Source organism: Corythoichthys intestinalis, chromosome 4, assembly GCF_030265065.1.
Source record: "Corythoichthys intestinalis isolate RoL2023-P3 chromosome 4, ASM3026506v1, whole genome shotgun sequence".
NCBI classification, from domain to species: domain Eukaryota; kingdom Metazoa; phylum Chordata; class Actinopteri; order Syngnathiformes; family Syngnathidae; genus Corythoichthys; species Corythoichthys intestinalis.
Window position 1 is genome coordinate 15,601,061 of NC_080398.1, and position 14,151 is coordinate 15,615,211.

General features: G+C 40.2%; 1 protein-coding gene across 1 annotated transcript; it reads right to left on the bottom strand.

Annotated features, from left to right (window-relative positions):
* Window positions 1–496: 496 nt before the first annotated feature.
* Window positions 497–13,789, bottom strand: gpn2 (GPN-loop GTPase 2). Its single transcript, XM_057834251.1, has 5 exons — window positions 13,177–13,789; window positions 10,740–10,896; window positions 9,765–9,925; window positions 4,172–4,302; window positions 497–1,353 (listed from the first exon to the last, which is right to left on the bottom strand). Exons 1-5 carry the CDS (start codon window positions 13,594–13,596, stop codon window positions 1,281–1,283), a joined length of 942 nt encoding a protein of 313 aa, XP_057690234.1. The 5' UTR covers window positions 13,597–13,789; the 3' UTR covers window positions 497–1,280.
* Window positions 13,790–14,151: the final 362 nt, after the last annotated feature.

Consider the following 14,151-nt stretch of genomic DNA (forward strand, 5'->3'; position numbering starts at 1 on the left):
ATTTCCTGTCACCACGTGAATATAGATGAATTCCTGCTTTTAAAAGCATTGTTTTTCATGCTATATAAATACAACCCACACAGCAGAAGGAGGAAGCCTTGCAGCAATAGAGACTAGCAATGCACATTCCCTCTTCATTCCCTCCTCCCCTCTGTCTCTCAGTGCTGTGCAGTGTGGGGGATGGGAGCAGGCAAGGCTGCAGCTCTCCCTCTCTCAACCCAATAACATTGAACCAGCAGTCAGCCAGACCTTATCTAGCAGCCTGGGTGAGAGGAATTGAGGGGGGTGTTAGTGCAAGCTTGTTTCAAAAAGTACTGAAAAACAGACCATTTTTGTCGTTTGCCTTCTTGTCCTCGGTGAAAGCAAAGACTGTGGTATCCATGAAACGCAGAAAGCAGCAGGGGAGGGGTGTGATGAGAAGTGTGTGTGCGTGTGCAGTGGGCTGCTAGTTGCTGATTAAACAAATGGAAATACACAAGCCATTATCAAACTCTTCTGTATTTTTATTTTGTTTAAAAAAATCATTTTTTAACTTCACAACTCTCCCTTATAAAAAACACACATCATCCGATAGGGGGCTTAAGGAAGAGTGGGGGCATGGCAGGAGGCATACTTGATCACATGTGCAAACATCAGAACAATTTAACAATGTGCCTGACACACCCCCTCAATGCATGGAAACGAAACTCCACGCTCACCACCTTGCGGTGTCATTTCAGGAATACATTTAGCTCCACTTTGATGAAGCATAAAAAGTGTTTGCCTGACACTATTTTTACTACTTTGTGCAGAGGGTGAGTGTGTGAAATGTCAAAGTATTTGAAGGAGGGGGTGTGAAAATGAGATTACAACAGCAGTGGTGGAAAGAGAGAGTTTGAACAGAGAGAGAGGGTCTTCCATCCCATAGAGCAGACACAGGGCCAGTTGTGCAGAAACACAGATTTAATGTGGCTTCCTCTCCCCGCCTGACTTATTTTTTTTTCTGCTCTGGCTGCAGGGAAAAGCTGGAGCAGCTTCTCGGAGAGCAGCCAGACTCAACCGTTTGGGAGCACGGCGGCTGCCACCCGCTGGAGGAAAGCGCGCATACAATCCAAAAGGACACGCTCTCATCAGCCATCCTAGTGCACGGATTTAACATAATTTCTTGAATGTGTTTTCATTCCGAGAAAAACAAAAGACATGTCCTTCCCATGTGCCTGAGTTGCTTTCATGGAGATTCAGTATTGAGTTGAGGTAAACTTAAGAGGTAGTGTTCAGGCACCCCTACACATTTCCTTGATTCAAAGGTCCATCATCTCTTCCTCCACAGTCTTTCCACTAGTTTCGAAGTACCGCTCTTGAACTCCAAGTGTGCTGGAGAGTCAGCTGTCAAGGCAAACGTTGATACTTTGCACCGTTTATTTAAACATTTTAGCTCACGACCACCATTGGACTCAAGTTAACGCTTTCAGTGCCATTAAAGGTGGGGGCAATGTGAATGGGTCATTCCAAAATTGGAGGACATTTCAGCTTCACACGGTTTCTTCTACATATTTATCACTGTAATAAATGACCAAATACTTAAACAGTTACTGTAATTTTCGCACTATAAGGCGCACCTGACTATAAGCCGCCACCCACCAAATTTGGCACGAAAACAGCATTTGTTCATAGATAAGCCGCACTGGACTATAAGCCACAGCTGTCCTCATTTTACTATGGCATAGGTGTCCAAACCTGTCCTCAAGGGCCGCTGTGGGTCCTGGTTTTTGTTCCTACCAATCGAGCACAGACAGTTTAACCAATGAAGTTTGTGCTAAAACAAACAGCACCTAACTGCAATCAACTGATTACACTTGTGAGACACCAGATTGGTGAAAAAATGTCGTCTTGTTTTGTAGGAATGAAATCCAGCACCCACTGCGGCCCTATGTGGAATAGTTTGGACACCACTATTATGGGATATTTACACTAAAAGATATTAACCGGTAACACTTTATTTGACAGCAGCATCATACGACTGTCATAAGACCAAATGAACCACCATGAAGCTTTGAACCAATTGGCTGCAAAGCTTCAAGAAGCTTCATTGCTTCAAGAAGCTTCATTTGGCCATCACTGGTCCCTTGGGGGAGACAGTCAACCTCTGCTGCCACCAGCTGTCAACACTATTGTCATCCAACATGCCTCCTAGCATGCATTGCAGCACTACAGAACAATCAAAATTCATGTTCTGTGTTAATTATTTCTTCAGTTACTCTTCCATTTGTTTCATTAATTGCAAGTTATTGTATTTGGTAACACTTTATTTGACAGTGGCGTCATAAGACTCATTAGACAATCATAACTATGACATGACATTGTCATGAGCATCACTTAATGCTTATAACATGTCATCTAGTGTTATCCGGCAGACTATCTCACTTTTGAACGGATATAAAAGATCAAAGATGGATATATATGGAGTTCGTGACATAAATGCCTACGATAGTGTCATGTCATAATTATGACGGTCTTATGACGCCGCTGTCAAAGTGTTAACTATTAACCCAAATAAATTAAAAATAAGGCGCAGGATTCAAAATGAGGGGAAAAATAGTGGCTTACAGTCCAAAAATACTGTAATCTTATATCATTGTATTTGATGATTTGCTATGTAAAATATTTAGGGTATAGGATGACAATTCCGTCAGAATCAGTGTGGTCTTGATCCGATACTCAGTATTGGTATCAGCGCCCAATGCGGCTATTTTTGAAGTTTCAGATTTGGCCATAGTATTGGATCCGATCTAGTATTCACATGTATTTTCAGAACTGTTGCATTTTTAAGCTGCTGTAAATCAACTAGAAGGCTAGGCAAACCATTTCGGTTTAGAAACGAATGATATTAAAAGAGCATTGTGTAATATTTTTAAACAGAGCATTTCTCGAGAGGGTACTAGCAGGGCTTGGTCTAATACAAAATACATGATTGTCATTTACAACGGAGTCATCTGTCAAAGTTAGCACCAGCACTTTTGAAGAGTTTTGATTTTTGAGTTATTAATCTCTTTTGTAAAACTGAGTTGTATATAGGTTTTGAGTTTGAACTATATGGGATTTAGACTTATTATCTGATATATTCAGAGGTGGGTAGTAACGCGTTACATGTAATGTACTCTGTTACATTTACTTGAGTATCTTTTGAGAGAAATGTACTTCTAAGAGTGGTTTTAGTACTATGTTCTAAGCCATACTTTGCTTGACTAGATTTTGGAAGAAATAACATTATTCTTACTCAGCTACTTTGGGCTATACAAGAGTCGTTACATGTTTCCTCTTTATTCTACATATTAATTATTTTTTTGCCAGCGATGCCAACAGTAGCTCTAGCAATATGACTTCTGCCGAGATGTCGCAACATTAATCACATGACTTCATTACACCAATCTGAGGCAAGCTTGCCGTTGAATGATCACGCCGGCCTGTTCAATCACGTGGCATCTTTAAAGCCCCGAAAAAATGAAGTATTTGACATAGAGCGCTGCCGTCAACATGACTTTAAAGCATGGATTTAAACCTCTCTCCCGGTTTTTATTTGGCATCGATTGAACATGGAAAACCGGAGATATGATTCTTTTAATTTCATAACAGTATCTATGAATGAACGATTCATTATTCAAACTTGGAACAATTTTCTCCACTCGAGGGTACTCATTCTCTTTGGACGAATAATGCTTCATTTCTGTAAATTTCTTTCTTTCGCCGGAAATTTAAATTTTTTTTCCTTTGGCTTATGTGTCCCATTGTTAAAAAAAATATATATCACAAAAAGAACCAGTTACTTACAATGCTACTCATTACTTGAGGATTCTTTTCACCAGATATGTTTGTACTTGTACTGTAGTACATTTTTGTGTGACTACATTTACTTGAGTAATATTATTTTGAAGTTACGCTACTCTTACTTGAGTAAAATTTTTGGCTACTCTACCCACCTCCGGATATAGTTTTATAACCGCCAATTCATTGCTATGCTGTGAATTTAAACGTCTCCATTGGATGTCCAAATGGATTGGACATCGCTTGCAGTCAATGGCAGCCAATGAGGTAAGAATGAACGTCATCTTTTCAGCCAAGTCCGGTAAATGGTGGGGGTTCATTAAACAACATGAGTCAGCACTGAGTCACCAAAGCTGCTAGAAAAGGATACGAGCCGAACTGGAAGTCTGCCCCCACGGCGGCTGACATCATGGCCTGAAGATTCCTCTCCTCCAGGTCTCCAAAGCAGCAGCCATTGGCCTTGTCTACGGCCCGCAACACCTGCATCATGCTCTCTTTGTCCTGTGTTCACAATGCACAATTATCTCAACTTTTTGCAGCCATTAGATGAGAATATTACAGACTGATACGTGAGAATGATGGACAGCTGTGAGAGACTGTTACCTTGGTAGCCGGATCGGCTTCACACTCAAAGCTCAACTTAGGTTTCTTTTGTGTTTTTCAAGTTAGAGCTGATTAACATAGGATACCATGGTAACAATTGTTCATTAAAGCAGCCTAACTAATGCAAAACATCTCAGCACTGTCAACTAAATATTATACACTAGTGTTTGTCATTTTTACACGAAAATGTTAGTGTATTTAAAAAAAACATTTTTTACAATTTAATGTAAATAATTGAAAGAATGGTGTTACTAATACAGCATTCTTATCTATGTATATTTCCCCAAAAACTTATTACAGTAATTTTTTTGTGTGGGAATGACAAGATGGTGACAAAACACAGCAGAATGAAAATATAAATTTCAATTATTTTAAATAATTTATATACTCCAGACACTTTCTGGAGAATAAATGACTATGTTCTAACAGGGGTATAACGATCCAGATCAATATCAATCAAAGGCTCATGAAACAAATCGTTGCAGACATTTTAGCATCATCAAATATCGTATTATAATGAAATCAGCGATTTACACGACTGACAATTCATCGATCTGGATCGATAAATAGAGTGGTTAAGTAGTCCCCACAGGAATCCATGATTTCACGATCGAGGAATTTACCGCAGATTTCAACGCCTTCTGCCAAAATCAAAACGGTCTGCGGAATACAGGGCGAGGGGCAGTATAATTCATTTTACCTGTAGTTTTCATTCTTGCCACTAAATGTCACAATAAAATAGTACCAGCAACTGGGCCCTTGTTATGGAAAGATCACTTTTTTTTTTTTAATTAATGCTGCAGCCTCACTTAACTAAGAGTCAAGCAAACTGCAAATACCAAAAGACAAACAAAAAAAAAAACACAAATGCAAATAGCCGCAACACAAACACAAAAAGACCACAACCGATGTACAGACTTACAACAGATGCAGGTAGATGCACTTCTGAAGATCTCTCTTTGTGACCATCTCTGCTCAGAAGTACCGTATTTTTCGGACTATAAGTCACACCTGAGTACAAGTCGCAACTAAAGCTGAAACGAATACTCGAGGAACTCGAGTAACTCGAGTTTAAAAACTGATCAGTGTAATTTTATTCACCTCGAGGAATCGTTTAATTTTGCCAGCTCTAAGCATCATGTTTTGCCCGGACTACTTTTAATGCGTGACAATGCGCTGACATCACGTGCGTAGAGGAAAAAGCAAAAAAATATAAAAAACCTTTCTGCAGCCGACAGCCGCTCCAAACTACGCCGACGTTGCTAAAAACTAGCCCGCATGATGTTACGGTGGTAACAGGTAGCATCTGATGCGTCTCATAGATATCACATGTATGTTGAACTAGATGCGAAACGACAGAGTCAGTGGTGTTAGTAAACAGCCGCCATCTTAAAGCAGTACAATTCTCAGCGCTAATAAATAAGATTAACGTTACGGTCACTCGCTCACGTAATGTTAGCCCTGCGGAGGGCTAGGTTTCTATTAAGACCACTGTCGATGCGTGGCTAACATGTCTTACATACAGGCTTTATTTAATCTGTGAAAACATAGCGCTGTAGAGTGATGAGGGTGTATAATGAAAATATGATAAAGCTAACTGTCAATTTTAGCTCAGTAGTCATTGCTGGATAAAACACCAAGTAGCACTGGTCCCTAATGTGCTCCATGGTCCCTAATGTGCTCCAATACAGCAGGTATCATACTGTAACGTTGACAAAGAGTCACCCGCTTTGTTAGGTTGCAATTATTTCTTTTTTGCGAACTTGTGGAACGACAACAACAACAGGAAGGCACATCTTTCGCTCTCCCGCACTTCCCTCACCCCCGCACGTCCCGCGGTGCATTCAGGAACGCGTGCAAATATCCCCGCCATATTATACGCTGATATGTTACATTTGTTTTGACCACTGCAAAAACTCAAAATCCTATCAGGACTTACAGTTTAGACTAACTTAAAACTTAACTAGAATTTAAAAATGGCTCGACACAAATGGAAATTCAATTGAAACACGTGGGAAAGACACTTAACTTTTAAGTGATGTGTGTTATCAAGCGTAATGGCATTTTTAGGTAAGAAATATATATATTTATAATATATATGTAAGATATAAAGTTTTTGGAGTGAAAGCAGTGAATTGGGTTATTTTTATTCTAGTCACATTGAGAGGCAATTGTTGGCTGTTTTCAAAAATGTACATAAAAAATAAAGACATTGATTGACTGAAAATGGTTCAATATTAGATGAAATGTCTTTTATCATGTATATTTATAATTGCTCTTTACCTAAAAAAATTATGTTTTATCAGATTACTCAGTTAATCGATAAGATTTTCAGTCGATTACTCGATTACTAAAATATTCGACAGCTGCAGCCCTAGTCGCAACAGACCAAAAATGCGCAATGAAGAGGAAAAAAAACATAAGTCGCACCGGAGTATAAGTCGCATTTTGGGGGGGAATTTACTTGATAAAATCCAACACATAGAACAGATATGTCATCTTGAAAGGCAATTCAAAATAAAAATAAAATAGAGAACAACATGCTGAATAAGTGTACAGTATGATAATGATACATGATGCATGAACAACAAAATGCAAACGTGGCCAGTATGTTAATGTAACATAGCTATTAAGAGTTATTCAGATAACTATAGCTTAAAGAACATGCTAACAAGTTTACCAGACCGTCAGTGTCACTCCAAAACACCAACATAACATGTGAAATGATATAATAATGTGTTAATAATTTCACACATAAGTCGCTCCAGAGTATAAGTCGCACCGCCATAGCCAAACTATGAAAAAGACTGCGACTTATGGTCCGAAAAATACGGGTGTCATCCGTAAAGTGTTATGAGCAGCTGACATTATCCAATAGAGCTCAGTTGTAGCTCTGACAATAGCAGCTAATATTAATGAGTCAGTGGGTGCTTACTTTCATTGTAAGCCTTACGGATGCTCTGTGCTTCTGAAAGAGCAAAATTATACCCAAAACATTTTTCTTGTTGTGTTTAAAATAAGAAAAATGTTGATCAAGTAGATAGCTTGCATTTTGTAATAATTTTCCTTCAATTTCACTTTTGCCTCAAACCCATTGTTTGATTAAAAGTTTTTCACTATATAAATAATGCAAATAAACGTGCCCAAGAGTGAAATAGACCACATTTGATATCAGTTCATTTGCAACCACAATACTTCGCAGTGTTTTGGTATTGAAAATCATGTCATTAGAGAATTCTTAAATCATTCTTGCATTCATTTTAACTAGTTATTTTAAGTTGTTTTTTTAATGCTCGCCCAAAAACAACTTCCAAACTGCGGAATCAAGAATTGCTCTCTGTAGAACTCAGAATTGTTGTCCGTGGAGCCAACACTTTTTCGCCACTGATTCCTGGGCTAACTATATATTAGTGTCCAAAGAGTCGATAATGTACCGTATCGCCATTAAATGCGTCAGTTACAGCCATAAAGTTTTTTTAAAAAATCAGCTATACCTTTTTGTGGTGGAAGAAAAATATAAAAACAAATGCAAGATAGTTCCTTAAACCATTTGAGGGAGGAATGATTTAGGGCTTGACTTTGTGAGTAATCTATAAATGTATATTCATCCATTTTCCAAACCGCTTATCCTCACAAAGGTTGTATAAATGTATATACAGTAGGGCAAATAAGTATTTAGTCAACCGACAATTGTGCAAGTTCTCCTACTTGAAAAGATTACAAAGGCCTGTAATTGTCAACATGGGTAAACCTCAACAATGAAAGACAGAATGTGGGAAAAAAAACGGAAAATCACATTGTTTGATTTTTAAAGAATTTATTTCAAAATTAGAGTGGAAAATAAGTATTTGGTCACCGACAAACAAGCAAGATTTCTGGCTGTCAAAGAGGTCTAACTTCTTCTAACGAGGTCTAACGAGGCTCCACTCGTTACCTGTATTAATGGCACCTGTTTTAACTCATTATCGGTATAAAAGACACCTGTCCACTCAGTCACACTCCAAACTCCATTATGGCCAAGACCAAAATTGTAGACCTGCACCAGGCTGGGAAGACTGAATCTGCAATAGGTAAAACGCTTGGTGTAAAGAAATCAATTGTGGGAGCAATTATTAGAAAATGGAAGACATACAAGACCACTGATAATCTCCCTCGATCTGGGGTTCCATGCGAGATCTCACTCCGTGGCGTCAAAATGATAACGAGAACGGTGAGAAAAAATCCCAGAACCACACGAGGGGACCTTGTGAATGATCAACAAAGAGCTGGGACCACAGTAACAAAGGCTACAATCAGTAACACAATGCGCCGTCTGTGACTCCAATCCTGCACTGCCAGACGTGTCCCCCTGCTGAAGCCAGTACACGTCCAGGCCCGTCTGCGGTTCGCTAGAGAGCATTTGGATGATCCAGAAGAGGACTGGGAGAATGTGTTATGGTCAGATGAAACCAAAATCGAACTTTTTGTTAGAAACGCAGGTTCTCGTGTTTGGAGGAGAAAGGATACTAAATTGCATCCAAAGAACACCAAACCCACTGTGAAGCATGGGGGTGGAAACATCATGCTTTGGAGCTGTTTTTCTGCAAAGAGACCAGGACGACTGATCTATGTAAAGGGAAGAATGAATGGGGCCATGTATCGAGAGATTTTGAGTGAAAAAATCCTTCCATCAGCAAGGGCATTGAAGATGAGACGTGGCTGGGTCTTTCAGCATGACAATGATCCCAAACACACAGCCAGGGCAACAAAGTGGCTTCGTAAGAAGCATTTCAAAGTCCTGGAGTGGCCCAGCCAGTCTCCAGATCTCAACCCCATCGAAAATCTGTGGAGGGAGTTGAAAGTCCATGTTGCCCAATGACAGCCCACAAACATCATTGCTGTAGAGGAGATCTGCATGGAGGAATGGGCCAAAATACCAGCAACAGTGTGTGAAAAGCTTGTGAAGAGTTACAGAAAACGTTTGGCCTCCGTTATTGCCAACAAAGGGGACATAACAAAGTATTGAGATGAACTTTTGGTATTGACCAAATACTTATTTTCCACCATGATTTGCAAATAAATTCCTTACAAATCAAACAATGTGATTTTGTTTTGTTTTTTTTCCACATTCTGTCTCTCATGGTTGAGGTTTACCCATGTAGACAATTACAGGCCTCTCTAATATTTTCAAGTGGGAGAACTTGCACAATTAGTGGTTGACTAAATACTTATTTGCCCCACAGTATTTGTGAAAATTGGTAGTAGTCTCACCAACCATGTTTTCTTGGAATTCTATTTAAAATTCCTTTCCGTTTTTAAATAAGCTGTTTTAAAAGCTCAAATGTTCCACAGGAGACATCCGTAGTAATAAATAATAATACCTGAACATTTAGGGACACGAACGAAACAAGGCTGTAATCTTGAACGACCTCTGCCAGCTTTTGGTTTAGGTGATGAAATTTTTTGAAGAAGGGATCCGCAGCCAGGTGATCGAGAAGATACGTCAGGTCCATCACTTCAGTGTAGAAATCTAAGTTGAATGCTGATCAAGAAAGAAAACAGTGAATTGGATCGTAGTACTACAATGGAATTTATAGCAAAACTGGACTAAAAATAATAATAAACACCCGTGAATGACCAACATTCGCAGTGAACGTGGCGATCAAAAGCTCAGAGATCGGGACCTTTGGTGAGGGTAAAAGGATTACCACAAATTAGTTTTTTGTTGTTTTAAATATGCATTCTAAACAGTTGCAAAAACTTCTGTTGTTATAAATGAGAACATTTCCTAGCCTACAAAGCCTCAGGATTAAGTGGTTTGTTTTGGCTTCTTTTGCAACACTTAAAAAAGCTCAGCCGCTACAATGTGTGTAAACATATGAAGAACGTAAGAAGAAAACACACATAGGAAGTTACTTGAAGTGGATTAACAGTCAAAACAGTCAACCTTCATGGGCTGTTAACAAAGTAAAGGTAGAATGTTTTTACAGCAGTCAACTTTTTATAAGTGACTACTAAGAACGTTAAAACAGCTAAACTGTATGAAGTGCATCTTTGTTTCTCGTTCATCAAACTACTGAGGTTTAAATACAAGTGCAAGTCTTCCTGTGTGGTATTTTTTATGATGTCCACGTGCTAGCGTGGGTTTTCTTACTTCCTCCCAGATCGCAATAATTTGTCATTTAAGATGCTAAAATTTGCCTATGAGCCCCATCACCTCAGAAAGGATGAGTGTTATACAAATAGGATGGATGATTATTATTTAACCTTGGTTCAATCTCTTACATTTCACTGTAGTCTTGAACATGGCACACTGATATTTTTCTTTGTCCTTAGTAATTTCACAAAAAACCTACCTAGTTTACCATACTGCTCAATCAGGTCCATCTTGGAGAGGATGTTGACATGAGGGAGCTCCACATGCAGCATAGTGGACAGTGAGGTGCAAAGTACAGAGATGAACTTGGCTGGGTCTGCGCAGTAGTGTGAGTCCACAAGATGGACGCATGTTAGCTGAACACAAAAAACAAAAATACGTCAACTGAAGATAAATACAAAAGCATGAACAAGTTTTGAGTTGTTTATTGGCTGACACTGGCAACGCGATATGTCCAATCTATTGAATCTGGGAGGGGCGGCAGTGATCCTCGCAGTTAACTCTTTCAGTGCCACTGACGATGATAGACGTCCTATCATGTGGCTCTTTTAATCCTTCTACTACAAATTATGGGGAGGGGGTCTAAACCAAGGATCCTGCCCTTTTACGTTGGGAAAAAATCATTACGTCCACACCAGCACGTTTGTAGAAAAAAAAAAGCTTCCACAGCCAACTGCATTCATTCATTTTTAAGTAAATTCATAACAATGCGTGAAAAATAATTGACCATAATACCCCTATCTTTCGCATGTGTTTTTCAATATGAAGTACTGAAAGTTTTTAAATAAATGGCAGCAAAAAAGCACCTGTATAATTTAATCCAAATATAAACATTGGTCTCATTGTGACGTAGGGACAAAGGTTAATTTGTACCGGATCCTTCCGGAACAAGGTCCGGCACCTCTTGATTTTGGCCTCGCTGTGTCCGGGACTTACTGTATTTGGGCAGATCTGGCACCTCTCGTGTATAGAATAATAATATAAAAACGTTTTTAAAAAATGTATTGTAATAGCCCCGAATAGGAGGAAAGACTGAGGAGTCGTTGATGGCTTTCTACACTTTATTGTGGCAACAATAAGAAAACAATAAACAAAATAAGAGCAGGCTGTCGCCACAGTCGACCGCTATCTTGTGCTTCTCGCCTGTCTCCCCCTCGCTTCCTACTACCTCACAGCTCTCCAGTCCCAGCGTCTCCTAAAGGGACTGTGCATAGTTACGGACATTACAGTATAAAATAAAATAATAGGACAAATTCCAAGAATTGCATGTTGTTTATGTAGATTTGTTGATGCACTGAAAAGCGGGACCAACAAATCACCCTACTGAAAAAAAAAAAAAAAACTGGAAATTTGCGGCATCTGGGGAGCAAGCAGCCAGGATCAAATGGTATTTCAACATGCCAAAAACACAGTTGCAGTTACTTTTTTCAAAAAGAAGGAAGATGGGTCAAAACGAGTCAGAAAAGCAACAACCGGCGATGAGGGCAGCTGCAGCGATCGTGCTAATAGGCAGGACCGGTTGCAGCAGGAGGCTAGCACCACAGCAGCTAGCCAGGTTCACGGACAGCCAGCCAAGCTGGGATGGTAGGCTACTACCGTCGCAGTAGCTGGTCAGGTTCAGCGCCACCCGGAGTGGGGGCCAGCTACAGCGCCAGCAGTCAGCCAGGTGGACCATCAACAGCCGGAGCAACAGGCCAGTACCCTTATGGGAAATTCGGGTTTGAGCTGTACTATTTGTAAGGCGGTAAGAACTTTGGAGCCAGAGAAGACGGGGGGATGAAACTCACGAAAGATTGGGTTTGTGTATTTATTGGAATCTCAGAGTTAGACCAGGGGTAGCCAACTCCGGTCCTTGAGGGCCCCTATCCAGCTTGTTTTCTCCTTTAAAACACCTGAATCAAATGATCAGCTCACCAGTAAACTCTGCAGGAGCCTAATAACGATCTTGATTATTTGAATAGGGTGTGTTGGAGAAGGGAGACATGGAAAACAAGCTGGATCGGGGCCCTCGAGGACCAGAGTTGGCTATCCCTGAATTAGACTGTACGTTACTGTAAGTCCCACTGGTGGTTACGTGGGCAATTGCCCGTGCTGTGCAGAGTATAGCCTAAATAATTGTAAAATGTTGTCATAACATTTATACCATGGATATTATCTGAGATTGAGGCTAGTAATTCCCACAGCATGGCAAGTGGGCATTTGTGTGTTGTTGTTTTCAGCACCATTTTCTCCGTATGTTCCGGGACCTGTGCCCGTCTTGTCATTCCTGCGCTGTCATATGTAATCTGTGTTCCGGCACCTTATGATTTACAAATTAAGCTCTGCGTAGGGACAAAGTTTGTCGCAGTCAGTGACGTTTCCACAGTTTAATCTTCGGTTATCAGCGTCCACATGATGGCGCCACAAACGCAGAATTCGCATATCTTCTCTTTGGACGGCGTTTTTAAGAACCCTCGTTTAAATAAGCATCTGCGTGTGGACGATAGGCCAAACTGTAGAAAAAGTTCTTTTTGCGAAATACGTGTAGCCATGGCCTAAGTAAGTCTGTCACTATCGCCGTCAATGCCAGCCAATTAGCTTATATGGATTGGACGTTCATCGCCGTCAGTGGTATCAAATTAGCTCAATACACTTACCCTGAAATTCCACTTTCCCAACTGCGAGAATATGTTTTTCACTGAAGTCTGGTGTGTGTAGAGCTCTACCTGCCCAGGGCAGTCAAACAAGAAGTAGGAGTTCGGATGTTCCTTCAGTTTGTTTTCCAACCAGTCCAGGTTGGCCTCCACATACTCCATGCAGTAGAGGAGCCCGCCATTGGGCCCCAGCTTCATGCCGCTCATGACATCATCCAAAGTGACCAACTCGGAGATATCCACGGCACAATTGTAGGGTAGTCTATCATTGGCCGGGTCCATGTTTACTACAACTACCTTGCGCCCGAGATGGGTTAGGAACTCCTGCATGGCCTGACAATAAGTGGTTTTACCCGAACCTGGCGGTCCGATCACCACTTGGCCGAAACGTAAGGAATGAGTTTCTGATTTGTGCTGAGACATGCCGTTGCAATTACATGATCAAATATAAATCTGCGATAATAATTAAAACAAGGGAGTACACTGACCTACGTTTGATACAGGCCGCTATCGAAGCAACAACGTTGAAAGTATTCAAGAGAAATGTGTACGCACATTGGCCACCTGCTGCTCATATGTTATTTACATGCGTAGCAGCTAGCTGCCATGCTACTATCAAATATATCCGGTTCACTGAAATTAACTTTTCAAAGTAAAAGTCCTTGAAAGCGCCTAATCGTAAAGTGGAAGCACGGTAACCAGGGGTGAAAGTGGCAAGAATTTCTTGCCGGAACTCCCCGACGTCGCCACGGAGCCAGAAATGTTTATTTATTTGTTTATTTATTTATTTACTTTCTTTTTTTTTTTGGGTGGGGGGGTCAAACCTCCTAAAATTACTGAAATAAAAAGAAAACTGTTTTGGGACAGTTATTTCTAAAACACATACGAAAACTGATTTTGATTCAAAATTGAATTTTTTTCACTGATTTGCAAAATAAAAGTGAACAAAAACAACCTCCATTTCCTAATTTTTCCCCC

Excerpts from the sequence above, each read along its gene's own strand:
- gpn2 (XM_057834251.1), bottom strand. The coding sequence starts at position 13,596 with ATGTCTCAGCACAAATCAGAAACTCATTCCTTACGTTTCGGCCAAGTG. Across the intron at positions 10,897-13,176 it reads TGGGAAAGTGGAATTTCAGG|CTAACATGCGTCCATCTTGT; the intron begins GTAAGTGTATTG and ends TTTTGTGTTCAG. Across the intron at positions 1,354-4,171 it reads GCAGACTTCCAGTTCGGCTC|CACACTTGGAGTTCAAGAGC; the intron begins GTATCCTTTTCT and ends CTGACTCTCCAG.